The sequence below is a fragment of the Lynx canadensis genome, chromosome C1 (assembly GCF_007474595.2).
Source record: "Lynx canadensis isolate LIC74 chromosome C1, mLynCan4.pri.v2, whole genome shotgun sequence".
Taxonomy (NCBI): domain Eukaryota; kingdom Metazoa; phylum Chordata; class Mammalia; order Carnivora; family Felidae; genus Lynx; species Lynx canadensis.
The window spans coordinates 1,310,667-1,338,346 of NC_044310.1; the positions used below are offsets into that span (position 1 = coordinate 1,310,667).

The 27,680-nt window shown below is 62.1% G+C and overlaps 1 protein-coding gene across 1 annotated transcript; it reads right to left on the bottom strand.

Moving 5' to 3' along the window:
• Window positions 1-27,661, bottom strand: MMEL1 (membrane metalloendopeptidase like 1). Its single transcript, XM_032594128.1, has 23 exons — window positions 27,409-27,661; window positions 16,310-16,387; window positions 15,612-15,671; window positions 14,510-14,671; window positions 14,204-14,284; window positions 13,064-13,159; window positions 12,547-12,665; window positions 11,954-12,019; window positions 10,595-10,729; window positions 10,385-10,474; window positions 6,844-6,980; window positions 6,401-6,494; window positions 5,035-5,163; window positions 4,477-4,575; window positions 3,945-4,028; window positions 3,464-3,567; window positions 3,158-3,216; window positions 2,586-2,705; window positions 1,598-1,731; window positions 1,421-1,486; window positions 732-827; window positions 215-291; window positions 1-100 (listed from the first exon to the last, which is right to left on the bottom strand). The coding sequence occupies exons 1-23, from the start codon at window positions 27,563-27,565 to the stop codon at window positions 1-3; spliced, it is 2,343 nt and encodes a 780-aa protein (XP_032450019.1). The 5' UTR covers window positions 27,566-27,661.
• Window positions 27,662-27,680: the final 19 nt, after the last annotated feature.

Genomic DNA, 27,680 nt, shown 5'->3' on the forward strand with positions numbered 1-27,680 from the left:
CTACCAGACGCGGCATCGCTCCCGCGGGTGCATGGGGGTGCCCTGGGCACAGTGGAAGGCGTCCGCGAAAGCCGCCAGGTTCTGCAGCGAGCCCAGCACCCTGCGGGCGGCCAGGGGCCTGAGCCAGGTGGCCTGGGCCCCGGGGGTGGGCGCTGGGGGGCGGGGGCGGGGGGCGGGATGGGGGTGGCGCGCACGGATGCAGGGGGCTACTCGCCTGTACTTCAGGGGGCTGTGGACGTCGGTCTTGATAGACTGTATGGCGAACTCAGGCCGGTAAGACCCGCACCACACCTGTGGGGGCGTGAGGGGCGTGGCTGTGGGGGGGGAGGGGCGGGCCTGGGGGGATGGGACGCAGGAATCAGGGGGTCCCTGAGAGCATCCAGGCGGGGGTGGGGTGGGCCTAGGGGGGCAGGGACAGGCGTGTGCTCTCACTTCTTTCTAGGCACAAGGGAGTCCCGCCTGTCCTGTCCCAGGCCATCCCTTCTTGGGTGGGGGAGGGAAGCCAGCCTCCCCTCCCCAACTGGCCCAGCTACACCTGAAGCCCCCCAGCTCCAATCCTCTGCTTCCTTTTCCTCCAGGAAGCCTTCCAGGCTGGCAAGTCTGCTTCTGCCCGGCCTGCCCTCTCAGCGTGGCCCTGGAAGTACCCCTCAGTGGAGGCCTTCCGAAAACCTGGTGGGCAACCGGTGCCCAGCTGCTGAGGCGGCAGGCAGGGTGGGGACTGTGGCTCCTACCTGGGCATAGTTGACGAAGAAAAGCTGGTCGTAGGTCAGTTCCAGTCCTGGCAGCTGCTTGTCCTTGCCACCGTCTGCCATCCACTTTAGGTAAGCCTGCAGACGCCAAACAGGTGCTGGGCCCGGGCCTGTCCTTGCTCCTGGGGTCAGCACCGGCCTGGGGTCCGGGCAGAATGGAGGTCTGGCTCCACGGTCCTGCCTCAGCACCTGATGGCCCTTCGAGCACCCCAGGGACGGCGCTCCTGCCCTGACGGCCTGGTACTCATCTCCGTGCTACAGCGGCTGGGCCCTGGCCCTGGGGCCGGGGCGGGGGGGTGGTGGGGGGGGAGGATCCCTGCTCAGGCTGCCACGCAGCGCCCACCTAGAAGGAGCTCCGAGGCCCGGTGCCTCAGGCTGCAGGTGCAGGGACGATGCCACGGCTGGTGGGGACGTGAGCGCCACTATCTTACCGGGGGAGAGTCAGTGGCTCCCCTGGGGTCCGAAGGCTCCGGTAAGGTCAGGGTAAAATGTGGGCAGCACAGCCAGGTGCCCATTCACCCGCAGCCAGGCTGGCTCCCCCAGGGCACAGCTGCTTTCCGGGACAGATGGAGAAGGGTTCCGGGGGTGCCTCGGCCTGCGCAGGGCACGGTCTCTGCCTCACCCAGGCACCTGTTCCCCTGCGCCCTTGAGGGGCCCCTGCTTAGACCCACCTTATATGCCTGCCGCACTCCTCCGTTGTCAGCGATGTTTTCCCCGAGGGTGCTGAACCCGTTCACCTGCACACAGGACGCGGGACGGTAGGGCGGCCGGGCTCCCCTGCACCCCCCGGGGGCCAGGGCTGGGGAGCCGGTCCCCGGCGGTGGCGGCGCTGCTGATGGCCTGCTCACGTTTTGGTGGTCGGCCAGGTCCCAGGAGTAGTTCCCGTACTGGTGGACCATGCACTCTGACTGCTCCTGGAAGTGCTGTGCTGAGAAGTTGGTCCACCAATCGAGCATGTTGCCGTTCTTGTCGAAGTTCCGGCCTGGCGGGCAGAGGGGGCTGCCTTCATGGCCCTGCCTGCCCAGTGCCAGCCTCACCGGCACGTCCTCCCAGAAGCCCCAGTATCTAGAGCTCATGGGGGCAGGGGACGGGCCCCTGAAGGGTTGGCACAAGGGCATCGGGCTGCTGAGGCCCGGGAGGGGGCTCTGGTGGCCTACCATCCCACCCCCGAGGTCAGAGCCTGGGGTTTCGGGGCCCGGGGGCACCGTGGCTTAATGCCCCTCGCCGTGATGTCCAAACTCTGTGAGCCCCAGGTAAGGGGAGCACGTGGTCCTGGGGGCCACGAGGCTGCCCTCAGAAGGTCCTGATGGTCAAGCCCTGTGGGAAAGCCAGCCGGGGCCCCCGTGCGTGGTCACAGGCCACTAGAGCAGGCAGGGGCCGCACCCCGGGGTGGGAGGTGGGGACGTCGGGTCAGCACATCTCTGGGCTGGAGGAGGCTGGCTGCCCTGGGGTGATGCCAGGCCAGGACCTGGAGCTTCAGAAATGCCCGGGGTAGTGTCACTATCGCCGGTTCACGGGCCCAGGGAAGAGCGGCCCGTTAGGTGGAGTCAGGATCTGGCCCGCGAGCCCTCACACTCTCTTCTCCATGTCTCTGCCCAGAGCAAGGGTGCCGGACGGGGGCCGAGCCTGCCATTCAAGACCTCTCTGCCACCATAGCTCCCCTGGGAACCCAGCAAGTCCTGTCTGCCTGGGTGTCAGTGTCCCCACCTAAATCGTGAAGGGGTTGGATGGACAGCTCCAAGGCCCCCTGTCCCCTGGTCCCCTCCCGGGACTGCTGCTCAGTGGAGAGGGGAGGAGGCCGTGTAGCTCTGACCACCCCCCACGCAGCTACCCTACCGTTGTCGTCAAAGCCGTGAGTGATCTCATGCCCGATCACCATCCCAATGCCCCCGAAGTTCAAGGCCTGTGGCTGCTCCTTGCTGAAGAAGGGGGGCTGCAGGATCCCAGCGGGGAATACTGCCCGGAGACGGGGGTGGAGACATGTCCGTGAACAACCCTCCCACGGGCCAGGCCCCGGGCAGGCACCCCTGGGGCTCCTGCATCAAACCACACGGCCCGGGGGGGCAGGGCTGTGACCCCCCCCTCCGCCCCTCACGTTACAGACCGGAGAATACAGGGCCCGGAGGTGAGAGGCCGGGGCCAGCATGCGGCAGACCCAAGCTCTCCCGCCCCCCCTCATTCTCTGCTGCCCTCGGGACTGGGGTCTGCTCCCCAGTCTCTAAACCCGGCCCTACCACTCAGACAAAGGTGAGGAACTTCCCAGCAGGTGGGGAGAGGGGTGAAGTCCCTACAGGTGGGGAGAGGGTCTCTCCTCCCGAGAAGAGGCTGGAGGTGCCCCCCAGGAGGGAGGGGAGGGTTCTTCTCTGGCACCGGAGGGCTGGGCTCAGTCATGGAGGGGTCACACATACCTATCTGGTTTCGGTTTGGGGAGTAGAATGCATTAACCACGGCCGCCCCGATGATCCAGCTGTGATAGACGGGCCGGTCACTTGGAGCCCGTCTCCTGGACCCTTTCCTCCAGGTCCCCTCCCGGCTGACCAGAGCCCCCACCCTTAGGGCCCCCATCACAGTGGCCGTGCCACGAGACCAGCATTGCCCGCAGCCAGGGCCGGGTCTGGGCAATCCACAGATCTGAATCCTCCCTGAACCCGGGGCTCCGGGTCAGACCCCGGCCGCCCTTCCCGGCCCGCTGGTTCCCGCGTGCCGCCACTCACAGGTTCTGGTCCACTTTCTCCCGAAGCTTCTTGAGGCTCCGCTGGGCACCAGCCTTGAGGTTCTGAAGACCATTTTCAAAGTACTGGTCCTCCGAGAAGTTCAGCTACGGGACAGGGGTGGTCACTGCCGGGTGTGCAGGCAGGGGGGTCGGCAGTGGCTGGGGACCGGCCTTGGGACTGGCCGGGCAGTCCTGCACGAGGCCGACGGGCGGTGGGTGCGGGTGGTGGGGTTGGGGGGCCGGTGCTGGCTCTGGGCCTTCGTGCCACTGAGCACATTCCTTCTCCCTCCCGACCTCAGTTTCCCCATCTGTAACAGGGGGAACTCTGGAGAGCTGCCCACCCAGCGAGGTGGCCGAGACGGCACCACCTGCCAGGAAATTGAAGGCTTGTGGTTCACAGGGCTGGTTCAGGGGCGGATCGGGTCGGGGGTGAGGGGGCAGGTGAAGTTCTCGGGGCCCCCTTGGCCGGGGGTGGGGCGCACGTTGGAATACTCCTCGTCCAGGTGCTTGTTCCTCTCCTCCAGGATGTAGTCTGGGTACCCGATCTGCTCCCGGATACTCATGGCCTAGGGACGACATTGGGGCCGGTCGGTGACTGCCCCACTGTGGGAACCCCGGCTCTGCCCCTCGCTCATTGCCGCGTGGCCCAGGGGCTGAGGGACTCGACCCCCCCCTTGCAAGCCATGGGGAGGTTTAATGGGGACATGTGAGGACCGGCTCAGTCCGACAGCCAGCCAGGGGTCAGATGGGGCGAGGGCCGGGTGCAGTGGGACGGTTTCCACTTGACATCCTGGCCCAGAGGGGGCTTGCTCCGAGGCCACCCCTACTCGTTCGCAAGGGTGCCGGGAGGGTCTCCCACACTTGGCTTCTAGTTCCGCCTCTGAGCAAGCCACACCCAGACCCAGTGTCTTCATCTCTGAAGCGGGTGCGACGACGGTCGCCCTGTGTCCCCGTGCTGGGGCTGCCCTCTCCAGGCAGGATGCCCTGACCGTGGGGCTCCAGCCACCTGCGCACCTTCTCCTGGGCCTTCTTCTTGGATGCCTCGTCCATCCAGCCCAGCTCATCCAGGGTCTCCACGAACACCGCCCGCACCTTGTCAATGAGCTCTCTGACCTGGGAGGACACATGGCTCTCGTCCTGCGTGTCCAGCATTGGGGTCTCTGCAGGGGTCCATTCCAAAGCCTCGTCCCTGCCGTGATGTTGGGGCTGGGGGTGTGGAATGCTCCCCCCCTTCCGGGACAGGGGTCCTGACTGCTGGGCGTTCTCCTGGGTGAGCCTAGGGCCTGCCCGCCCCTGGACTCACAGCGTGTATGGCCTGTAGGCCTTTCCCAGACAGGCCTGTAGGGTTGGGGGTGGGGCCTCTGGCCTCCCCATGTGACGGGGCACCAGGCAAACGTGTGCTCCCCGGTACCCCCTGGGCACACACGGGCTGTTGGGGGGCCAGCAGGGTCCCGGCACTGGGAGCCCGGAGTCACCCTGTGGGGGAGGGGGGCTGTGACCCGTGCCCCCACCCACCACGGGCAGCGTCCCTGTGGGGAGGGGCCACAGACAGACTGAGCACAGGGCACCCACCGCATCCTTGCTGTCTCTGGGAAAGGCCTCCCTGACGTAGAGGGAGCCCACGGCGCTCTCCATGTTGCTGTTGACGTAGCCGACACATTCTCGCCAGCGCACCTCCTCCACGGTCGTGCCGTAGAGCACCTGCCGCGTAGAGCACCCATTCACGCACCGCTGCCTCCCTGTCCTCAGCCCGAGCGCCCAGCGGCCAGAGCGGGGCACCGATGAACTCTGACCTCCCCGGGGAGTGCCGGCCGTGGGCGTGGGCAGGACGGCGTGTGCGCTTTTCAGGGGAGGGCTCCCCACCCGGGCTGGAAGTCTGGCCTCTGCCCCGGGACAGGGGTAGGACCCTGCTCAGCCCCCAAGTGCCACCTTGCCCCCTGTTCTCGCCGCCCTGGCCTGGCTGGCCAGCCCGACTCTGACCTCTTGGACTCCAGCCCCCCACCGAAGCACAGGCTGGTGTTGACTCTGGGGGCCCTGGGGGCCACATCCAGCTCAGCCGTAAGCCACCGGCTCTCCGGCCCCCAGTGGGTTTTCCCATCGCCAGAGTGGAGACGCTTGGCCAGTAGTGTCTCCACCCAACCCGCCAAGGCAGACGCCCCGACTTGCCCCAACTTTCCCGATGTGCTGGAGGGCTTCTGTCCGTCCCATTTCTCTAGCGAAGAACCTGGGGGTCCGCCTGACTCCCCTGCCCCTCAGCCCCCTGCTCGTACCTCAACTGTCTGTTGTCCACACTTGCGTCTGCTCCTGAGGCCCTGGTCCAACCCGTCACCCCGCCCGGACAACGTGTGTCTGCACTCTGACCCCACGCCCCCTCTGATCGAGGCCTTGGAACAGCCACCATGACCACAGGCCTTCCCAGTGGGTCCCCTGCCTCTGCCCTGCCCGCACCCCCACCCCCAGCAGCCAGAATGACCACACGAGCAGGACACTAGGCTGTGGTTCCCGCTCTGAACACCCTGGCGGCTCTCAAGGCACGTGGAATCCACGTTCGGCTCAGTCCCACGATTGCGGGCCCCCACCTCTCTCCCCGACCCCGTCTCCTTCCTTCCCAGCACGTGGCCCGGGGGTGTCCTGCCTTGGGAATCTGCCCCCAGCCTCTTCGTGTCTGGGTCATTCTTGCCTGGAGGTCTCCAGTGTCACCCTCACAGAAAGGCCATCTCTGTCCCATACCTTCCTGTCATGTCCTACTTGTTGCTTTGAAAGAGTGGCTCTCCGGTTTGGCGACTGTCCCAAGAGGGCAGGCGTTGTCAGCCTCTTGCATGGCTCTGCCCCCGGCGTGGACCTTGGCGTTTGGCCCAGAGCAGGTGCCCAGCACCATGAACTAAGTGAACAAATGACAGGCCAGGGGTAGGAGCCACCTGCGGGGGGCCCCACTCACCTTACGGTAGTTAGCTCGCGCATCCTTGAATCGCTGGCTCAGGCTACTAATGCGGTCCAGCACCAGGCGCCAGGCCAGGTAGTTCTGCATGGTCCTGTGGGCAGGAGGCAGAGGGCGGGGCATATGACAGGCGCGTGGAGTTTGCCCAGAGTGGGGATTGGGCTTGTGGGCCCTTGGTCAACGGCTTCTGTGACGAACAGGTGCTCGCCCCAAGCAGGGTGGTGGAGAAAGCCTCTGGGACAACCTCCAGATACAGCCTGTCTGCTCCTAGATGCCCGAAAAGTCCCAGGGAGGGTTCGCATCTCTCACTAATGTTCTATCGGCCACTAATATTTATCTGCCCAGAGAAGATGCTCCCTGGGGTACTCTCCCATGAGGAGACGTGGGGGGGGGGTGCAGAGGCCGAGATGCCGAGGCCTCTGGGGACCTTCCCGGGGCCTCACCTGGCTGAGTAGACATCGATGATGTCTTCAAGGTTCCGGAGGTAGGGGATGCCATACACCACGACTTCCTCATCTGGCAGCAGTTTGATTTTGACAGAGGACAGCACAGATTGTATGAAGAGGGTCCAGTTAAACCCCTGGGAAGGCGGGCGTGCGGAGAAAGAGGGAGAGAACAGAGAGGTAGGTAGACACAGCTCAAGGGCATCCAAGAAACCCAGCCCCCACCAGAGAATATCTGGGGAATCAGAGGGAAGGCACAGATGATCAGAGTCAGGGTGAGGGTGGGTGACATCACCACAGAGCCTACAGACTGTGGAAAGAGATCATGCCAACGTATTTGAAAACTTGAGCGTGATGGAAAAATTCCTGAAAAGAGTTTAGCAATACGACCTATAGAGTATATATCTAATAAATATAAGAACAGTAGAAATATAGTTTTATAGGTAATAAATTGATCTTTCATTCGAAATATTCCCACATGGAAATTTCTAGAACCATCTGCCTTTTCCAGTGGATGCTATTTGACATTTGTGGAAGACATACTGCCAGTCCTACTCAACTTTCCAGAGGAGAGAGGAAGAGAAAAATCTTCTCAATCTGATTTATGAGGCCAAGAAAAACTTGAATCCCCAAATAAGGATGTTACAAGGAAAGAAGGTAACAGGCTAGTGTTGTTTATGATCATAGACAAAAAAAAATCCTATGGAAAATATTAGCAATTAGGATTTATCCATACCTACATAATATGGATAATACATCACAGCCAAATTTGATTTGTTCAAGAATTCAAGCTTGGTGTGTAAAATTTGAAAATAGAATCAAGTAACTCACGGTGATAACTAGATAAAGCAGGATAATCACATCCTAATTTTTTTTATTAAAAAAATTTTTTTAATGTTTATTTTTGAGAGAGAGAGAGACAGAGCGTGAGTGGGGGAGGAACAGAGACAGAAAGAGACACAGAATCCGAAGCAGGCTCCAGGCTCCGAGCTGTCAGCCCTGAGCCGGACATGGGGCTTGAACCCATGAACTGTGAGATCAAGACCTGAGCCGAAGTCAGGGGAGGGGCAGAGAGAGAGGGAGACACAGAATCCGAAGCAGGATCCAGGCTCCGAGCTGTCAGCACAGAGCCCGACGCGGGGCCCGAACCCACGAACCGTGAGATCGCGACCTGAGCTGAAGTCGGACGCTTAACCGACTAAGCCACGCAGGCGCCCCGATCACATCGTAATTTCAATGGATGCAGGAAGAAAGGCGTTTAATGAACTTTGCCGTCTGTTCGTGACAAGAAGTCCTAGCGGACTAGAGCTAGAAGGTAAATTCAACAGTCTGGTGAGGGGAATCCACATACAGCAGCAGCAACCCCGAAAACAAAACCGCCCACAGCAAACGTCAAAACTGAGGGAGGAAACAGGACATCTACTGTCGTGACTGAGGGTCCCTGCTAGCTCAACAAGACAAGTACATGACAGAAAATCAGTAAGGGTTTGGAAGGGAAGAAATAAAACTTATCGTTCACAAAGGACCTGATTTCACGTGCATAAAACCTGAAAGGAACTGCAGATACGTAGAGTATTGGAACGAGTGCGTGCGCGGAATAAAACTGCCGTGTCCGAGGTCAGAGCCTCTGCACAGGCGCAACAAAGAATCCGAAGATACATCACACACTAAGACCTTTCGTGCCAGTGTCAGAAACCGAAGGGCTTGGGGCGCCCGGGGGGCTCAGTCGGTTGAGCGTCCGACTTCAGCTCAGGTCGTGATCTCACAGCTCGTGGGTTCGAAACCCGCATCGGGCTCTGTGCTGACGGCTCGGAGCCCGGAGCCTGCTTCGGATTCTGTGTCTCCGTCTCTCTCTGCCCCTCCCCCACTTGTGCTCTGTCTCGCTCTATCAAAAATAAATAAAATGTAAAAAAAAAAAAAAAAGAGCGCAGCGGGGGCGCAAACTGCTGTGTTCTCAAACTTGACTGTGCGGCCGTCAGCACGGCTGGCCCGGTGAGATGGGGTTTAGCGACGGTGAGAAGTTGTCTCACCTACAAAACGTAGGACAAGGCAACCCAGTGCAGGTGAGTGAACTGTCTGGGTCCGACGGCCCGTCTTGTGGAGGGAGAAGTCGGGGTGGGGGCCTTGGGGACGGGCCGTGTGGACGTGCACACTCGGAGGCAAGTCTAAGCGTTATAAACGCATCCTACGGCAGACAGCCCAACGCCTGGCTTCTAGGACGTTCCCCCAAGCTTCTTCGCCATCTCCGCGGCACGGCACCTGCAGGCCGTGGGCGTTCTCTTCTCTCTCTCCTCTTCCCACTGTTAGTACGTTTGCAGATCCTGCCGGCTCTATCTTCCAAGTGGGTCAGAAACCACCCCTCTCGCCACGTCGGCTAGTGTCTCCACCTGCCAGCGTTCACCGCCTGGTCCTCAGTGTGAGTCAAGTCTGTGCCCCAGGCCCTCTCACGTGCCCTGGAGGCCTGGCATCGTCCACCCCTTCACCGCCGGTGCCTCGTCTGACTCCAGTCACCCTGCAGCCCCTGCCTCAGGACCGGCTGCCCCTTTGTTTGGACCACACACCCCAGACGGTCCCTCCTCCCGAGACTTCTCTCCTGCATCAGCCCTTCCTGGCTGCGATGTCCCACCGCCTCCCTGCTCTCTGCACGCAGGCCTCCCCGCCTGGGCTGCAGTGTAGACACGAGGCGGGGGTTGCCCGCTTGGCTCGCTGCCGAAGCCCGAGCCAGAGGGGGGCCTCGTCCCCCACAGTGCCCGCTGTGGCGGGGGTGGGGGGGGAGCAGCTGTTGGGTTGTGTTGAGGGGCGGGTCGAAGCAGATCACCACTGGGAGCAGGTGCCAAGGAAGAGGGCAGGCTCCAGGGGCCATAGAGCCTTCTGGAACACCAAGTGCCATGAACGCTGGGCAGGAGTCTCCGGAGTTCTCCTGCTTTGTTCTCTGGCTCCGGACCCTCGCGTTTTCTGGTCAGGAGTTAGGAGCTGTGGTGCCTGTCCCACCCCTGCCCTCTGCCCCGACTTGGGCTTCGGTTGTAAGGCTGGCCTGGCTACCACTGCATTTCTGTCCCTCCTGAGGGGAGGCCCCGGACAAGTCTGCGGCTCAGGGTACCGGCCCCCTGAGTTCGGGGTTGGGTGGGGTGCAAAACCCGGCTCCCCTCTGTCTGGCCTGGGCTGCTCCTCCCCAGCCCCCTGCGGTCAGGCCTGGCCAGCAGGGAGGGCGGGCCTGAGGGTCTGGCGGGGCGGGGCCGGGTCAGGCAGTGGCTCAGAACAGGCCCCAGGGGCGCAGTGCCCTGGGCGAGGGTCGCTCTGGTGAGTCGGCGACCCCTCCCGGCTTGTCTCCTGCCCAGGAAAGCGGGGTCCTCGCGGTATCCACCTCACAGATGGGGTGGCCCCGCGTGCCTGGACGGCCCGCCTGCACCTGCCGTCCCAGGGGGAGAGTGTCCCTGTCCGGGTGACCTCTGCGCGCGTGGGCGTGTTTCTGCGGCTCGGCCCGCGGAGGCGGGGCCGGGCGGGGGGCGGGGCCGGGGCCCGTCGGGGGGCGGGGACTTGCCTTCAGGCCAAACTTGTTCTGGAGCTCCTCCAGGCCCATCCTGTGGTACAGAGTGGTGACGTCATGCCTCTCCTCCTGCGGGGCCGTGGCCTGCACCGGGGGGGCGGGGGGGGGGGTCACACCGGGGGCGGGGCGGCCGGGACCCCTCCCCCCCCGCCGCCCCCCCCCCCGCCGCCCCCCCCCCCCCCCCCCCCCGCCCCGCGGCCTCACGTTTGCCAGCTGCGTCTCGAGCTCCAGCACCTGCGCCATGTCCTCCCGCACCAGGTAGCCGTTCTCGGGGAGGTTCATGTCCGCCCGCAGCATCGCGGCCACCGACACCATGAACTGCAGGTATGCATCCCGCACCTGGGCCGAGGGAGGCAGGACTCGGTCTGGCGGCCTCGGCCCCCGCGGCCCCCAGGGAGCTCTCTGTGGGGGCGGGGGTGGGCGTAGGACACGAAGCGGGCCCCCGGGATGCTCCTGGGGCCAACCTCGGCCGGCGGGCGGCGGGACGGGGCGCTCCAGACCGTCCGCGCCCTCCCGGGCCGGGCCGCAGCCGCCACTCGCACTTGCAGACAAGCCGGTGCGGCGGCCGCGGGCTCCGCGTGAGTGGCCTGCTGCCCCGGACCTGCGTGGGGGCCGCACGCTGAGGTCACGCCCCGACGGCTTCCGCCCCATCCCCCACGTCCCTGGGCTTGCACGGGACGGAGAGACCTGTTCTGTCTCCGTGGTTTGCCTACAAAGTGCTGGGCGCCTAGCGGGTGCCCCGTAAAGGCCCCGGGGCCGGCCAGGGCTGTCAGATGCCAGGGTCCAGGGTGGGCTGCCCTTAGTGAGGCTGGACTCAGCCAGGGGGTCAGGCACTGGGTCCGGAGGGTCGATGCCCTTCCTGGACCTGCCTTCTTTGCGCCTCATCCTGGGAGGGCCTTTCCTCCCAGGCAGGGTCCGCAGAGGCCACACCTCCGGCGTCAGTCCGGTCGACGCCCTTGGCCTGGCTGTCTCCGCTCCGCTAGCCCACCCGCGGCTCCTTCTGTCAGCCACACTCGTCTCTGCCCTTGGCTGGACCGTCCTTCGTGGCCCGGCTCACAGCCCGCCTCCACCAGGAGGCCCACCATCCTGCTTCCTGGCCGAGGGCTATTTCACAATTGCACCTCCCACAGCCGGCTCCCAGCTCTTCCCTCTGGCCCAGCTCGCCACTGTCTGCTCCTTGCCTCGCTCCTCCCTGGACCAGGAACGCAGTGGTTACGAGAGCCCCGCGCTCAGGTGGCCTGAGTTCAGATCTCGACGGGCCCTACGCGGCAGACCGGCAGTGTGGACCACAGTCCTCACTGGTGAGACGGGGGTGAAGGGCGTGGGCCTCGGGGCCACCGTCTCAGCTGAGCCTGTCCCCATACGTGGCACGTGGTGTTTAGGGACGGTCCCTTCGACGGTGAGGACGAAGGCTGTGCTTAGCTTGTCCGCAGCTCTCAGCGCCCCGCAGGCGTTCACAAAGGCTAGCCGTGGGGGGCGGGGTGGGCAGGCTGGCCGCAAGGGGGCCCTAAAGCTGCCGGGGAGGGGGGGCAGCAAAGTGCCTGAGGGGCCGGGGCCACTCACCTTGTGGTTGTTGCCTTCGTCGAAATAGTATTCTCGGGACGGCATGCCCAAGGTGGGCTGGTCTATCTGGAGACACAGAGGGTGTGACCCTGGGCAACGAGTCGGGGTCCCCACAGCCTGGCTGGGGAGGACAGCAGCTCTCTCGACGCCCCCCGAACTGCGCCCAGCGGGAACGTGGGCTCCACCCGGAAAGGGGGACGCGCCCCGGCGCTGCTCTGCGAGTGACGGCCGGAGGGCCCCGGGGGACGCGCTGCAGGGTCCGCTGACCAGGTGACCCAAGGGGTCCGGGCCACGTGCAGGGCCTCACGGCGCCCTCGCCCTCCCTGCGTGGCGCGGGCTCGCTGTGGCCGGCGGTGGCTTTCTGAGGTCAGTTCTCCTGCCCTGGAGCCCGAGGCCCGGACAGACGGCACACGGGCGGCTCCTCTGACTGGGACCCGGTCCCCCGGCAGCCGGCGCCCCGGGCGGGACGTGGACAAGGGCAGGGCCCTGGGAACGCCCCCGGGGCTCACCCGCCCCCTGGCCACGGCCCTGCGGGCGCCCCCAGCCAGGCACCAGGGACCCGGCCTACCCCGGCCCCCCGGCGCGGCTCGTACGTAGATGATGTGCCGGCTGGAGTTCTGGTCGTCGTTCCAGATGAACAGGTCGATGAGGACGCGCCTGTTGAACTGCGCGTTCATCAGGGCCAGCTGTTGCTCCAGTTCCCACTTGGGGCCTGGGGGGTCAGCGCCTCACGCTGGAGACCGGCTGCGCTCCCGGGGGTCCCAGGCCAGGCCCTCGTCGGACAGTGGACCCCAGCCCCCTAAGCCCCAGAGCTCGGGGGACATCGTGGTGGCAAGCACACCTTTTGGCCCCGGCGCTGAGGACCCGCTGCGGGACAACAGGGCCAGGGATTGCCGGGCACCTGGTGCCCCTGTGCCCCGCCTGCACGCCCCGGGGTCTGGGAGGTGAGTCCCCCCCAGGGGCCTGGAAGGGTCGTCCTCTGCAGGGCTGGGGAGCCCACCGGCAGTGGGTGTGAACTCGCCAGCCTGAGCCCGCGAGGGCTCGGCTCCAGGGAGCCCCGGGCGGTGACACCTGTGTGCTGAGCGAGGCTGCCGCAGGCCCCGGCCTTACCTACGCTCTCGTTCCACTTGTCCATGGCCACCGGCCAGCCGCCCATCAGATCCAAGATGTTCAGCAGGGGCTGCGAGTCTCGTTTTTCTATCACGCCTGCGAGGGAAGGAGGGTCACTCGCCTCCCCGCCACCCACCTTCACACAGGCCCGTGGGGACGCTGCATGCCCGGCACACAGCCAGGCCCCCGTCACACGGGGACGGGGACGGGGAAGGGCCCGGGAGGAGCAGAGACGGACGCAGGTGTGAGGGGCCCCGGGGGGTGACCGAAGCAGACGCGCCGGCAGGACACGGGGCGTGGCAGGGGGACAGGCGACCGGCTGGTGGGGGAGCCAGGCCGAGGGAGGCCCTGCGGCCCGGGGGTGCTGCACGGGTGGGGGGCGCCAGACCGTGGCCGGCCGAACACTCTGGACTGGACGTGGACAACTTGGGCAGGGCGGCGGAGGTCCGGCAGGGAGCTGGGGAACTGGGGTCACACGTAAGGTGAAGGTGAGGGTCCGGTGGCAGGGCGCCGGGTCACTCGGTTTGGCGGAGACTCACAGGGAGGCAGGGGCATGGGGGAGCCTCATGGTGGAAAGAGGGAAGGTTCCGGGCGAGCCCAGATGGGGGCCGGGGTTTCGGGAGGCACGAGCCAGAAGCTGGCGGCTTCCTCTGGGGAGTCGGATGCGGGGACAGAACAATGAGCCCTCGGTACTAAGCGGAGGGGGGGTGCTCCCCACAGAGCAGCCGACACCCCAAGCTGGGCTTGCAGACCCCCAGGCAGGGACACGAGGGGAGACGGGCCAGAGGGGCGCGGGGTGTGGGGGAGCCATTCCTAGGAGCCGGAGCACAGGGCAGTCCCGTAGCAGCACCCGGGTACACGTGTGGACACTCGCGGACACACAGACACACGCGCGTGTGCGCCTTCCCTGGGGCTTCCAGGTGCGCCCCTCAGCATTGTCCTTCTGCCCGGACGGTGTGGCCCGGGCTGGGGTCAGGGTGTAAACAGAATCACGGGCAGCTGGCAGTAAGTCCCCGCCCCCGGGGGAGCCTGGGCCCGGCGGCCAGGTGGGGGCACAGCCCCCGTGGCCGTGAGTCCTGAGTGGCGTCCAGCTGCCACGCACTGCTGCGGGGACTGTGGGGTCCCGGACCCCCCACTCACTCTCGTTCATGCAGGAGCGGTACAGCATCTTGGCTTTCTGCACAGCTGGCCTGTCCTTGGCGGTGGAATTCTCCAGCACTCCTGTGGGCAGAGGAGGGGGCTGGACAGAGGCCTGAGGCGGCCGCCGGGAGAGCCAGGTCAAAGGTCCCGGTGTCACCCGTCCCTCTTTAGTGAGAGGAGGCCCCTCTGCCCCTGCGGGGCCTTTATTCCAGGGGCTTTCTTCTCTGCGGGCCCCACGGCCACCCTCGAGTGGGGCAGACGTACGGCCTTGCCCAGCTCCACCCCCAAGGTCACGGCGGCTCTCACCTTTGAGGATGATCTCCAGCTCGTCTCGAAGGACGTCAAAGACGCTGTACCGGGAGTTGGTCTCGGGGATCACGTGATGCTGCAGCCAGCCTCCGCACGCGTACTGGTAGAAGTCGTCACACGGTTCCCCGGACGGGTCCATGTTCCGGAGGATCCTGGCGGCTGCTCGCCCGCAGGGGTGGGGAGGGAGAGGGGGGACCCAGTCGCGGTGGCCGCGGACCGTTCGACATTCCATCATGGCTGTGTGCCCTCGGCAGCGTGAGTCACCCTCTCTGAGCCTCAGCGAGGTCGGAAGCGGGAATTCAAATTCTAGGGCTACGACTTATTAGCCACATGACCTGGGATCCCGTGACCTCTGCCAGGACACCCACGGTCCGGCGCTGGGCCAACGGCCAGGACTGCCCGGCTCCCAGGAGGCGGTCTGCTGCCCCTGGAGCCCCCTCACTCGTCAGAGTGTCTGCAGCGGGGGTGGGGGTGGGGGTGCTCTGGGCCGCCACAGGGAGTCTGTGTGCTGTTAGAGGAGACGGTGTCACCCCAGCACCAGAATGTGCCGCGTCACTGGTCGGGGGTCCCCGGCCGAAGGCTCTCAGTTGGACTCCCCACTTGGAACCCCCAGCCCGGGACCCTCCCTCGCCCTCTGTCCCACTTGGCCGGGGCCTCGCGGGAAGCACCGACCACGGACGCTCGTCCGCGACCCCAGCGTGGGCAGGAAAATCTCAGGTCTGAGATTTTTCCTGATGTTTCTTCAGGCCGTTCTCACTGTTTTCAGTCTGCGAATGGCAGCATGTGGTCCCCAATTTTTAGACAAATTCGTGGGAGGAAGCTTGTATGTTCACGTGACCTTTCTCTCTGTGACTGCAGGAAAGAGCCCCTGTCCCCGAACTACCTTCCTCCCCATCACAGGGGCCTTGTGGGCGCAGGGACCTCTTCCTGGGAAGAGGGAGCAGACCCGCTTTCCTCACCCGCTGCAGAGACCCCGCCTGCAGGCGGGGCCAGGGACTGCCCACCGGCCCCCATGCCCTGTCCGGAGGCGGCTCCCCTTGGCCTTGGGAGGCCCTGCGCCCCGGGGCAGGGCTCTGGGAGGTGTGGGGAAGGGGCTTACCTGCTATCACGCAGCCAGGGGTGGTGCAGATTTCACCCATCACCTGGGGCCGTTGGAGGGCTGTGGGCAAGACGCGGCGTGAGCGAGTGGGGACGCAGAGTGGGATGGGGCACAGGTGAGGTGCGTCTGCTGGGGCGGGCAGGGCCAGGCCTCAAACCGCCCCCAGCCCCCGGGGGCAGTCCAGCCTGGGGTCCTCCCCAGGTGGCCCAGGGCTGGGGCTTACGTGAGGGCGAGCCCCACGCCGGCTTGAACGCTTCCGTAACCCGGGAGCCTCTTCCACGGACGCACCCTCTGCCTCCACTGACCCCCAGGGCCCCCGGGTCCCCAGGACTGAAGCTGGTGGTTCTGCCTTCCTGCCTCTCTGCCAGCCGGCTCTCGCCCCTGTCAGGGTCACCTCCTCCAGGCAGGGTGCCCGTGCTGCTGGTCTCTGCACACTGCTGCCCCCCTGAGCCCCCTGCCGGGCCCCAGCTGGTTGTATAGGTGTGCACCTGCCTGGTCTGAGGGACGGCGCCCCAGGCCGGGGAGCAGGGAACACCCTGCGTGTAGCAGGTGCTGTGTCCCTGCCGCTGCCCTGGCTTTCCGCGGGACTCTGGGGGCCCTGGGCGGGGCCCCGCGCCCCTGCTGCACCCCCACCCACCGGGGGCCCCGTCTCCAGCCCACCTGCTTGGGCCGTGTTTTGGAAGGGAAGGCAAAGCTACCTCGGGGTTTTCGTTTTACAAGGGTCTTCTCGTCCTCTGAGAAGCACAGCCGGCTAGGAAAGGACGGGGGCTGCTTCCCTGGAGAGAAACACAGCACTCAGCCCCCTGCCTCCCCCTGCTGGGGCCCCTCGGGGCTTGCCGGGGGCAGCCTTGCCATTTCCCTGCAGCACTGGGGTCCAGGGCTCTCCGGGGGGCTGCCTGCCTCCGCACAGCCAGGCCGGGTCACCAGGGAGCCCAGCGGAACTTACCTCGGAGGGGAGGGGGAAGGCGAGGGGGCTCCCCTGGCTCGCCCACCCCCACTCTCCAGACCCACCCCCATCTGCCAGGGTCCAGAGGGCTCCTGAGTCGGAAGTCCGCATTCTTTCCCCTCAGGGAAGTCTCCTTTGACCTTCCTCTTTGATCTCAAGGTCATGGGCCGCACCCACGCAAGGTGGGCAGCTCCTGGGGTCCAACCGAGGCAGGAACAATAGGTTTGTGTAGGGGGACGGGAGGCCGCTTTCACTGACTCACTGGCCACCTTCCCTGCATCCATCCGCTGCACAGGGCAGGGGCATCACCTGGTCAGCATGGGGAGCTTCCGGGAGGGTGGGGACCCTGCCCAGAAGGGGGTGGGGCAGGGGCGAGGTGCAGGGAGGAGGCCTGCCGGGCCCGGCCCCCTACAGACCTGGCTTGTGGCCGAGTGTCCCCACTACGGAGGCGCATGGAGACCTGGCGGGAAAGAGGGACCTCACGCAGGTCAGAGGCCGCAGAGGGTGCAGAAAGCTCCCGGAGTGTTGGGGGCTCCCTGGGGCCCTGGCCGTGGGAAGACCCGCTTATGAAGTGTGGGGTTGGGGGCGTTTCTCCCCCCACCTGTGGCTGCCGCTCTTTGTGCCCACCGTTTGTGCACCCATGAGTCCGACCTTTGCCGACTGTGACAAGCCTGCCCCGGTGCCGGGCCCTGAGCGTTCAGATACGAGTCCGGCATGGGCCCTGCCTCAGGGAGCCCCGGCCCGTGGGGACAGGACAGCGATGCCGATCAGAAGCAAAAATGCAGTGGCGAGAGGGCACGAAGGCATGGCTGCCCCAGGGGGTCTGTCAGGGTCGTTAACCCAGACCCTTGGGACAAGAGCCGGACCTCGGACCCCAAAGGGCCACGCCCTCAGTGACACTCAGTGACAGTGGACAAGGCCATCTGAGCTCCGGCCAAAGACATGACGAGGAGGAGAAGGGATTTTTGCTTCTGATGAGGACGCGGAAAGTTGAAAGCGACCGTGGTTCCCTCCCCGGCCGGGAGAAGGAGTCTCGGGAGTCTGTAAACACCCACCCGAGAGCTGCGGACAGGAAACCCGCAGAACCAAATTCCAGAAAGGCATGCGCCCTCCCTGGACAACAGGGACCTATGACCGCCTTGGGAGCCACGGCGCGGGGAAGGTGGTCTTGCACAAAGGGGGCTTCGGGCTGGAGGAGCCAGTAAGGCCGCCAGCACTAGGGCTGGTGCGAGGGACGGGGTCCCACACCACTCCCCCACGGGCCAGGTCCTTGTTCCGGGGCCTCCCCGAGGGCACGGGCGGGGCAGGAAAGCGGCGAGAAATCCCCGTGCGTGAAGATACAGGCAAACGTGGCCCATCATCGAGAAAAACCCAACAGAGTCCAAAGAAGTGGACCCGGGGACCAGCTGTCAGAGTTAGGGGACAGAGTCTTCAGCGATGAGGATCACGAGATTAAAGGATCTGGTACAAAAGACGGGAAACGTGTCGACAGATACGTGGTGCGCATCGCCAAATACACGGACACGGTCGGAAAGAACAGAAGCGAAGAATCTGTTCTGCGGGCTTCACGACAAGCTGAGTCTGCACTGGAAGGAATCTGTGTCAACGGACGTTATCCAGGCCAACGCACAGGGGAGAGACACAAAACACACAGAACAGAGCAGAGGAGAGCCCACAGAACCCCCGGTGGGGCAGCCACCTCGAAAGCCGGCTTGGCAACTTCGTACAGAGCCAAACTCGGCCTTACAAGGCGACCCCGCAATTCCACTCCTGCGTGTTTCCCCAGGTGGTTGGAAAGCCCACGTCCACACGGACGCCGGACTGTGAATTTTATAGCAGGTGCGGTGGGTGTTTTTGTTTGTGGTTCTGCAACCATGGTGTCCCGCCACAGAGCCACGAAGAAATAAACCGTATTACAGCCACATGGTGGAATTATTATGAAGCAATGAAAAGAAATAAGCGAGGGGCGCCTGGGTGGCTCAGTCGGTGAAGCGTCCCACTTCGGCTCAGGTCACGATCTCGTGGTTCGTGGGGGTGGAGCCCCGTGTCGGGCTCTGTGCCGACAGCTCGGAGCCTGGAGCCTGCTTCGGATTCTGCGTCTCCCTCTCTCTCTGACCCTCCCTAGCTTGTGCTTTGTCTCTCTCTCAAAAATAAACAAACCAAAAAAGGCAAAAGGAGCTGACCGTCGGCGCGGCAGTGTAGTCGGTGAAATTGGTCCCCACGGGAATGCAGGTTGGCAGTTCTGAGACCACGATTGGGATTAAGTAAGCAGGGGAGGGCGGGAGTCCAGACTCCTCACCGCTGCAGGGGGAGGGCAGGTCGGCAAGGGCAGGGGGCTGGAAGGAAGCTCGTATTTAGCCCGACATAGACACAGACGGTGCACACACGGGGCTGAGCACGCCCTCGGCTGAGAGCGGCCGGAAGCAATGACCCGCCAGCAATGCTCACATCTAGGAACCCGAGCGTGGCTTCTGACACCGTCGCCCCGTGAAGGGAGCCAGGGGTCCTTGGAGAAACGCTGGGTTCTCTAACGGGGGCAGAAAACATACAAGACGGGCCTGGAACAACTCACAAGGCTAGAAGGGAAGGAAGTGCTCCCCTCCCCTCCAGAGTCCCAAAGCCACAGTGACGGGGGATTGTCAGAGGGGCACCAAAGCCACGACAGAGCCCCCAAGGTCAAAGCTGGGGCGATTTGAACACAATAAACTAGTTCTGGGTCCTAGTCCAAAGTATAAAATTCACATCCACGAGTCCATGCCGACATAAATACATCACCGAGTAAATACATAAATGGGGGAAATAGAAAAAACCCCCATAGAGAAGAACTCCAAATCTTTTACGGAGGTGCTCTGCCCGGAGAGATGTGGATTCCAACTCCCCCCGCCCCTTGGGCGTGAGCTGTCCACGGTGGCTTCCTTTCCAAGGGGACAGTATGGAAAGCGAGGGGAAAGGTAACTTTATGGTAGAGAAAGCCCACGAACGTTATATGCCGGAGCCACGTGGTCACGGTCAACGACAGTGACGAGTCATTATAAGTACGTACCCTTCGTTTACGGGCCTTCCTCCCCAAAACACATCCAACCATGAGAAAAACATGTGACAAGTCCCGCCTGAGAGACGTTCTACAAAATATGGGGCCAGGACACCTCAAAACTGTCCAGATCATAAAAACAAGGGAAGTCTGAGAAACCATCACAGCCGAGAGTCGCCTACGGAGATTTGATGAATACTGCTCCGTGGCATCCCGTAGGATCCTGGGACAGAACAGGACATGAGGGAGGAACAGAGGAAATCTGGAGAAAGTGTAGACCTACTTAACAGTCATTGGCAAATGGGGCGCCTGGGTGGCTCGGTCGGTTAAGCGTCCGACTTCGGCTCACGTCATGATCTCGCGGCTCGTGAGTTCGAGCCCCGCATCTGTGCTGAGAGCACAGAGCCTGTTCCAGATCCTCTGTCCTCCTCCTGCCTCTCTCTCTGCCCCTCCCCCACCCTCTCGCCCTCACAAAATAAACGTTAAAAAAAATAATACAGGTTGGCCTTGATTTGAATGATTTATATTCCCTCTCTCTGTCTGTCACCACGTCCTGCGTCTCTCTCTCTCTGGAAAAAAAAGGCCACAGAAATCTCAGAGGGTGGAAAACAACCTTCCTCCCTGGAGAATGAGCACGGGCTGGTCGTCAGGCAGGTGCGCGTACGAGCTTGACCGTGTGGCCAAGGAAACCTCAAGCTGAGACGTGCGTTTTAAGCAGGCGGCCTCCCCAGGTGCCTGATGGAAACAAACAACAAGCCTTCTCTGGAGGGAAACTTCTCGGCCAAGAGACACAGGGTCCCCACAGGTAAAGCCAGTGCGAGCACGGATTCGCTCCAACACGGCGAGAAGCTTCCACGGGTGTGACCAGCACATGGCAGAACCGTGAACCCCGAGGATTTTGTGTTCTGGCACTCTCCGATCCCAAATGTCTGGGGCATCACGGGCCCCCAATCTCGACTCCTCTCTGCCCCCATGCTGTTGCCGGAGGACGTTTTCTCCCTCTCGTCTGTGGGCTGGCCCCGTGGCTTGCCTGGGCCAACAGAATGTGGTGGAAAGGATGCCCACTCCGGTCCTGAGCCCAGGCCCCAGGGGGCCTGGGGGCTTCAAGCCGTCCTCCTCCACTCTGCCCAGGCCCGCCTGCTGGTCCTCGTAGGGGGTGCGAGGACCCCCTGGAGGGGGGGCTGAACAGAGTCCAGCCTGGGCGGGCCGACTTGGCCGTGGCTGTGCGCCTGTGTGTGCGTCCCAACAGATGAACGTTACTTTAACCCCCGAGCACCAGGGCAGTTTGTGAGGAAGCAATAACCCGGCTGATGCAGAAACGAATCCGAGTATGTTTGGAGAAGTAAAAGAAAACACTAAAAACAAGGGCAAGAAACATGTAAAAAGAATCAGTGAGTGAAAGAATAAATTGTAAATTCTAGACACACGAAAGAACGTGGTTGCCAAGATCACATTTCTGGATGTTTCCCTCCGGGCTGCACTGTTTATTTTGCTAATTGAAACCTAAGTGACAACATGTCACAAATTCCGGGGTTCCATGGAATCTTTACTGCACTGCAGGTACAGGCATATTCAGATACATTTTTGGAGAATCAACATTCTGCAAAATGCAGCCAACATTTTAATTCACACCCGAGGGAAGGCAGCGTCCTAAAGGGGATGTATTCCGAGTTATTGCAGGCCATTTGGGGGAGAATTTCTGCAGATCTAACACAGGTGAAGAGAGGGTTAGTGAGTTGGAATATAGCCCAAAAGAATCTACCCAGGAGGCAGGACAAAGTCAGAGACGGAACCTTCCCAGAGACACTTGGAGGATAGAGCGAGGAGGACTGAGGACACGCATAATCAGAGTTTTAGAGCGGGAGAAGAGAGGTCGTGAGGGAGACACAGCGTTCAGAAAGATAGTGCACGACTTCCCACAACGAATACACGGTATTGATGCGGAGATCCGGGAATCACGACCTACCCAAAGCAGAATAAACAAAACAAATGTTCGCAGCCAGATACCTCATGGTAAAAGTGAGAAGATACCAGAGACAAAGGAAACACAGCTCGGAGGGAAAGAACGTTCACCCGACAAAGAACCACAGTTAGACGGGCCCAGATTTCTGCACAGCGGCTGCAGAAGCCAGGAGACCGCGAGACTAAATCTTTAAGCCATCGAGGGAGAACGGGGTCCAGATTTGTCTCATCAAACTACCACTGAAGGATGGGCAAAGGTGGGGGGAGGGAGAGAGAGACTGAGAGAGAGAGAGAGAGAGAGAGAGAGAGAGTCACAAGCAGGCTCCAAGCTCAACATGGAGCCCAACGCAGGGCTCGATCCTATAACCCTGGGATCGTGACCTGAGCCAAAACCGGGAGTCGGATGTTTAACCGACTGAGCCACCCAGGCATCCCTACCGTGGAAAAATTGTTACCGCGGTGCTCCCCACACTTGCCTGGTCACAAGAAGGGCCTCAAGTGTCCATCATAGTACAGAGGTTGAGGCCTATCGTGGACCGAACGTGGCTTCACCCCAGTTCACGGGCCAAGGTCCTGGCTCCCGGTGGGCCTGCCCGAGGAGGTGATAAAGGTTGAATGAAGTCATCAGGGTGGGGCCCAGCTCCTGAGAAGAGGCGGGTGAGGCTGCCACCCCCTGGTCCGCAACCCACACCTTGAATAGGAGGTTCTGGAAGCACGTGCTTTGGAGAGAAGAAAGATGGTTTCGAAAGGACATCCTGAGCTGGGAGACGGGAGGACGAAGAAAGCTCGCGGGGTGTGTGATGAGCCCAATGAGCCCGGCTGTATTCACTAACGCTGCCTCCGTGAGAGACCAGGGTGAGAGAGAACCGAGTCTCGCCCGCGACCACACAGAGCCGGCACGGGAGGGACTCGAACGGCTCTAAATCCTTGCGTGTCGGGAAGCAGAACGGAGGTGTCCATCAGCTGAGCGCCTCACTAGCTAAGCAGGCACGCGCACGTCTGAGGTAGGAGGGGTCTGCTTCCTGCTTGGAACGCCGGCAGCCACGACAGTACCCTGCCCGTCCTCACGACAAGAGAAGTCTAGATCGTCTGCAGACGTCACAGCTTCTCGAGAGCCCCGTCTAGGGCCTGGGGTCAGAGAGCAACTCGGGAAACAGTTTCAGAGCGCGAGGAGCCCCTCCAAGGAGGGACGACAGCGTCCGCCCTCTGACGGGACCCAGGAGCGAGACTGGTCACCACGCAAGTGGGTAGGAGGGACGGAGGGAGGCGCAATCTTCGCGCGTTCTTAGAGGCCACCCGCGCGTTGGCTCGCTGGTTTGGAACAGCCGGGAGGGAACACTGCCTCACTCGCGTGTTCTAGCCGGGGGTCTTCGGCAGGTGCTGACGAGAGACACTGGGGGCAGCCATCAGAAGGCCAGAGAGAGCCCCCTCCGGGGCCCAGGCCAGACGTCATCCGCTTCCGCTGAGGCACACGCACCAGGTTCCCCTGCTTGCCCGCGCCTTCCTCTCGTCGGGAGCAAGGGCCTGAGCCGCTGGGGAAAAGGCAGTAAAGCTCGCACCTCCAGGGGTCAGGCAAAAGCCCACCGGTCGGGAGGAGGGTCAGAACCAAAAGTCCTCTGCCCGTGGGACAGGGACAGGAGCCCCCTGTGGCCCCAGGATCTTAGCATGACATCAAGCTGACGTCTGCTGCCTCTAGAGCAAGGGCGGGAAACTCAGGCGTGGAGCAAAATTTGGTGGACGAGGCGACCAGCACAGGGATGCTCCGGTCCAGGGCGGCTGGAGACCAGACGTGGCCGGTGCATCAGGGATCGCGTGCCCCCCGGCGCGAGCCGAGCACTGACCACCTACCCTTTGTGGAGGGACTGGGGCGCGGAGAGAGGCCCCTCTGTGTCACGGGCATCCGGGGGCCGCTGCCGGTGAGGCTGAGGCAGGGCCGAGGGGAAAACGGGAGGTAACGGCAGCCAGCCGGTTGCTGGAGGAATTCGAATCCGTGGCGCCCCGAGGGTGACTCCTGACTAGATGCGTCGAGCCCACACACCAACAGACTGGCAGGACACATGTCCCCGTTTCCAGCCACAAACACGATGTGCCTCGGTCTCTCCTCTTCCCCACGTGGCATTCAGGATTCGGCGAAGGTGCGTGAGACACACACAGGCAAAAGCCAGAAAAGCGGTCGAGCGGTCCGCTGCTACCAAATAATCGGCTGAACTCGATTCACAGAGGGGCGCCTGCGGGGCTCGGCTGGTTGAACGCCCGACTCTTGATTTCGGCTCAGGTCACGATCTCGCGGTTCGTGGGGTCGAGCCCCGCGTCGGGCTCTGTGCTGACAGCTCGGAGCCTGGAGCTGCTTCGGATTCTGTGTCTCCCTCTGCCCCTCCCCTGCTCATGCTCTGACTGTCTTTCAATAGGAAATAAACATTAAAAAAAAAAACTTAAAAAAAAAAAAACTAGATCCAGAGAGTGCCCAGATGCTGGCACCATCAGAGCTGAACTTTAACACAACTGTGGGTGATACGTTAAAGGATTTAATGAAAAAGGAGGACGGCATGCTTGAACAGATACGACATTTCAGCAAAGAGGTAGAAACTATAAAAAGGAGTCGTGTGGAAATATCAGAAATAAAAAGCGTATTATTACAGGTGGAGGTTTTTCCTGACTGGCTGCCCAGCACATTGGATCCAGCCGAGGAAAGACGCAGCGCACGTGGAGACTAGTTCGGGTCAGACTCTTTAATCCGCATCACAAAGACTAAAAGGGTGAGAAACACTGAACAGGCCATCCAAATATTGTGGGACAGCATCAAACCGTCAAGAGAAGAAGAGACAGAGAGAGAGAGAGAGAGAGAGAGAGAGAGAGAAAGGGGTCAGAAGAGATATTTGAAAAGACAATGGCTGAGAGTTTCCCAAGATGAGTCGAAGAAAGTAAAACCCCAGATTCCAAAGAACACACGCGGCACGATTCCTAAAATACTGAACCGCGCCCGCGCTTCCCCCGGCCACACCGCAGCCGAGGTCAGAGGGAAAAATCTCGAGGGCAACAGAAAGAGGAGAAACGTTACAGACGGAAACAGCAGACACGGGAGTCATGGCGGCCTTTCCCGCAGCAGCCGTCTGAGCCAGAAGGCAACGGAGTGACTGAGGGAGAAACCAAACGGTCAACCGAGGATTCTCTGCTCAGAGATAAAAGTCTTTCAACGCGCAGAGGAAAGAAAGGCTTTTTCAGAGAAGCAGCAGCTGAGGAAGTCCGTTTCCAGCACACCTGCCTGGGATAAATCCTGACGGAGGGTCTCCAAGAAGGAGGAAAACGGGTCCAGCCGGAAAGAAAAAGGAACGGAGAACTCCGGAATGGCTTTTCTTCTTACAACAAAAACAAGTAAGCGAGCCTGGCAAGGCTCCCCCAGACCCGGGATCCATGGGATTCTGGAAAGATAACTGTATACCTTATATTTGTGCAGGCTCAACCCGTATTACCACGCCTCATAACCACCTAATAATTGATATACGTGGAACGCAGAATGACGGATTCTTTGGCTTTCCTCGACACGAACAGGACCCCAGCGATCTGGCCTCTCGTTGAAGGAGCGGAACCTGAGGCCAGGCGGAGTGAGCCAGCTGCGCCTCAGTTTACAAACCGTCCGAAGGACCTTTTCGTGCAGGAGACCGCAGGTGTAGCTCCTTGAGCTGCATTGAAAAATTCTTTGGAGGAAAGATCAGAGAGGTTGGGAACAGAACTTGCAGATTTAGAAATGTCATTTTTTAAAAAATGTTTATTTAATTTTGAGAGAGACAGAGCATGAGCGGGGGAGGGGCCGAGAGAGAGGGAGACACAGAATCAGAAGCAGGCTCCAAGCTCTGAGCCATCAGCCCAGAGCCAGACATGGGGCTCGAACTCACGGACTGCGAGATCATGACCTGAGCTGAAGTCGGACGCTCAACCGACTGAGCCACCCAGGGCCCCATCCATAACTTTTAAAACAACTGTTCAAACAAAAAATCAACGAGAACCCCTAAATGGACAGTGATCGAAAACCTGCAAGCTAGCTGAGGGAAAATAGAGGAGGAAAAAGTACCAGAGCCACCCAAAAGAAGGCGGACGGCAACCATAACGAAGGCCAGTAAGACTGAATTCTCCGGGTAAGAGACAAAGTCCCCAATCCAATCCAGATTCGTACGGTTGCAAGAGACACATCGAAGGCGAAAGACACAAGAGGTCTGACAGAGAAAGAATGGAAGAAAACGGGCCGAGTGGTTATATTCACATCGCACAGAACAGAACTTTAGGCAAAAGATATTAAGATAGAAGGTGTCACTGTGCAATGATCGGCTGTGTGAAGACACCATTTCTAACCTTGTCTTCACATGATAACGTAGCCTTAAAATCGGCAAATTAATATTTGGCATAAATACGAGGAAAACTGGCGGTTCCCTAGTGCAAGATTTCACACAAGAAAATTAAAAAAAAAAAAACCCAAATATATAGAAGATTCGACTGGTGTGGATATATCTGTACTGCCAATTTCATCTAACAGTTAGTGATTGGGTGTCTTCCACGAACACGCGTGGATTGTTTGCAAAACTGACCACGTGGCAGTCCCAAAGCGAGCCTCAGCAAACACCCAAGAATCAGCGCCGCGTAAACCCTGATTTCTGACCACAATGCAGTTAAGTGAGAAGCCAATGAGAAAAGGTAACTGGTCAAATCTCCGTGCATCTGGAAATTAAAAAGAAAAAAAAAATTTCGAAATAACTCAGGAATCCAAGAAAAAATCGTCGTGGAAATGAGAAAGCACTGAGAAATACACAGTAACACTGCACGTAAATTCTTCCGCGGACTCGAAGGGACTGAGGTCGAGATCAGCTGGGGGGTGGGGGCCGGGGGGACAGTCCCGTCCTCCGGAAGCCTCTGAATCAGGTGTTTCCAGCCCAGCGAGCCCCAAACTAGGCTCCTCGAGGTCTGGGCTCCCCAGGGCTCTCTGTGCAGCCAGAGGCTCCTCCCCTGCCCCCTGCCCCTGGAGCTGGCAGTGCCCCCACCCTGGCGGGGGTCCCAGAGGGGCCAGAGACCAGAGCAGCTGGCAGGGGCCCTCCGGGCGCCTGGACAGGCTGGGAGCAGCGCTGGGCTGGGACGCCCATCACATCCACAGGCTGCGCCCACTTCTGGTCCCCAGAAAAATAGCCTCGTCTAGCAATGGATGGCTGGTTCCCTGCGGTGCACGGGGCCAGGGCCAGGCCAGTGTCAGTCTAGTGACAAAGGCCGTGATGCCCTACTGTGAGCCCCTCTCCGGAGTCCCGTGCCCGCTGCCCTGGGGGTGGGGGTGGGGGTGGGGGGTCAGCACCCACATCCGGGCTGGGGTGGCGCCTGTGAGCAGCAGGGTGCAGCCCAGGTGCAGACACGTGAGCCCCACCCCCGCCAGGCCCCCCACCCAAGTCGGGGACAGCCCCTCCCTATCCACGCGGAGGGGGAACCAGAAGAGGAGTGTCCTTGCACAGCAGCCCCGGCTGCACCCCCGGGAGCCCAGTCTGACCCCTCCCGCCGTCTTGCACCCAGGGGAGGCTGTCTGGGGGTCACGACTTCTGCAGGGCGGGGGAGAAGGAGGACGGCAGCCGCCTCCGTGAGACACAGGTGAGCGCAGGGGAAGAGCGCGGCTCCCGCCACCCGCCAGCCGGACCGCAGTGCGGGAGGGGAGGGGGCCGCGCGGAGCCTGCGGAACCGGCCCGGGGCGGCCGGCCCTGGGCAGAGCCTTCTGGAAGGGGCCGCCGGCGCCCTGCAGGTTAGTGCCAGGTGCGGACCCTGGGCCCCCGCCTGCCCCGTCGACAAGACGGGCGCATCGGGGTGGGTGGGCGGGGGGCGCCTTCACTCACCTCCGCCGCGGGCGGCGTAGAGGAGGCCCAGGGCCACCAGGGCGACACTCAGCAGCAGCAGCAGCAGCAGCAGCCCCCCCTCCAGGAGGCCCGGGCGCTTCTGTCCCGACCAGCCGGCAATCTCCACCATCCCTACCGGGCTCTCGGGCTTCCCCATCGCCAAGTCTCTAGACGTGGGGAAAGTGCACAGCTGAGAAAGTCCAAGGCCGAGGGCAAGGGCTGTGTGTCCGGCCAGGGTGGGGAGCCGCGCGTGGAGCCCCTGGGGCCCTGCC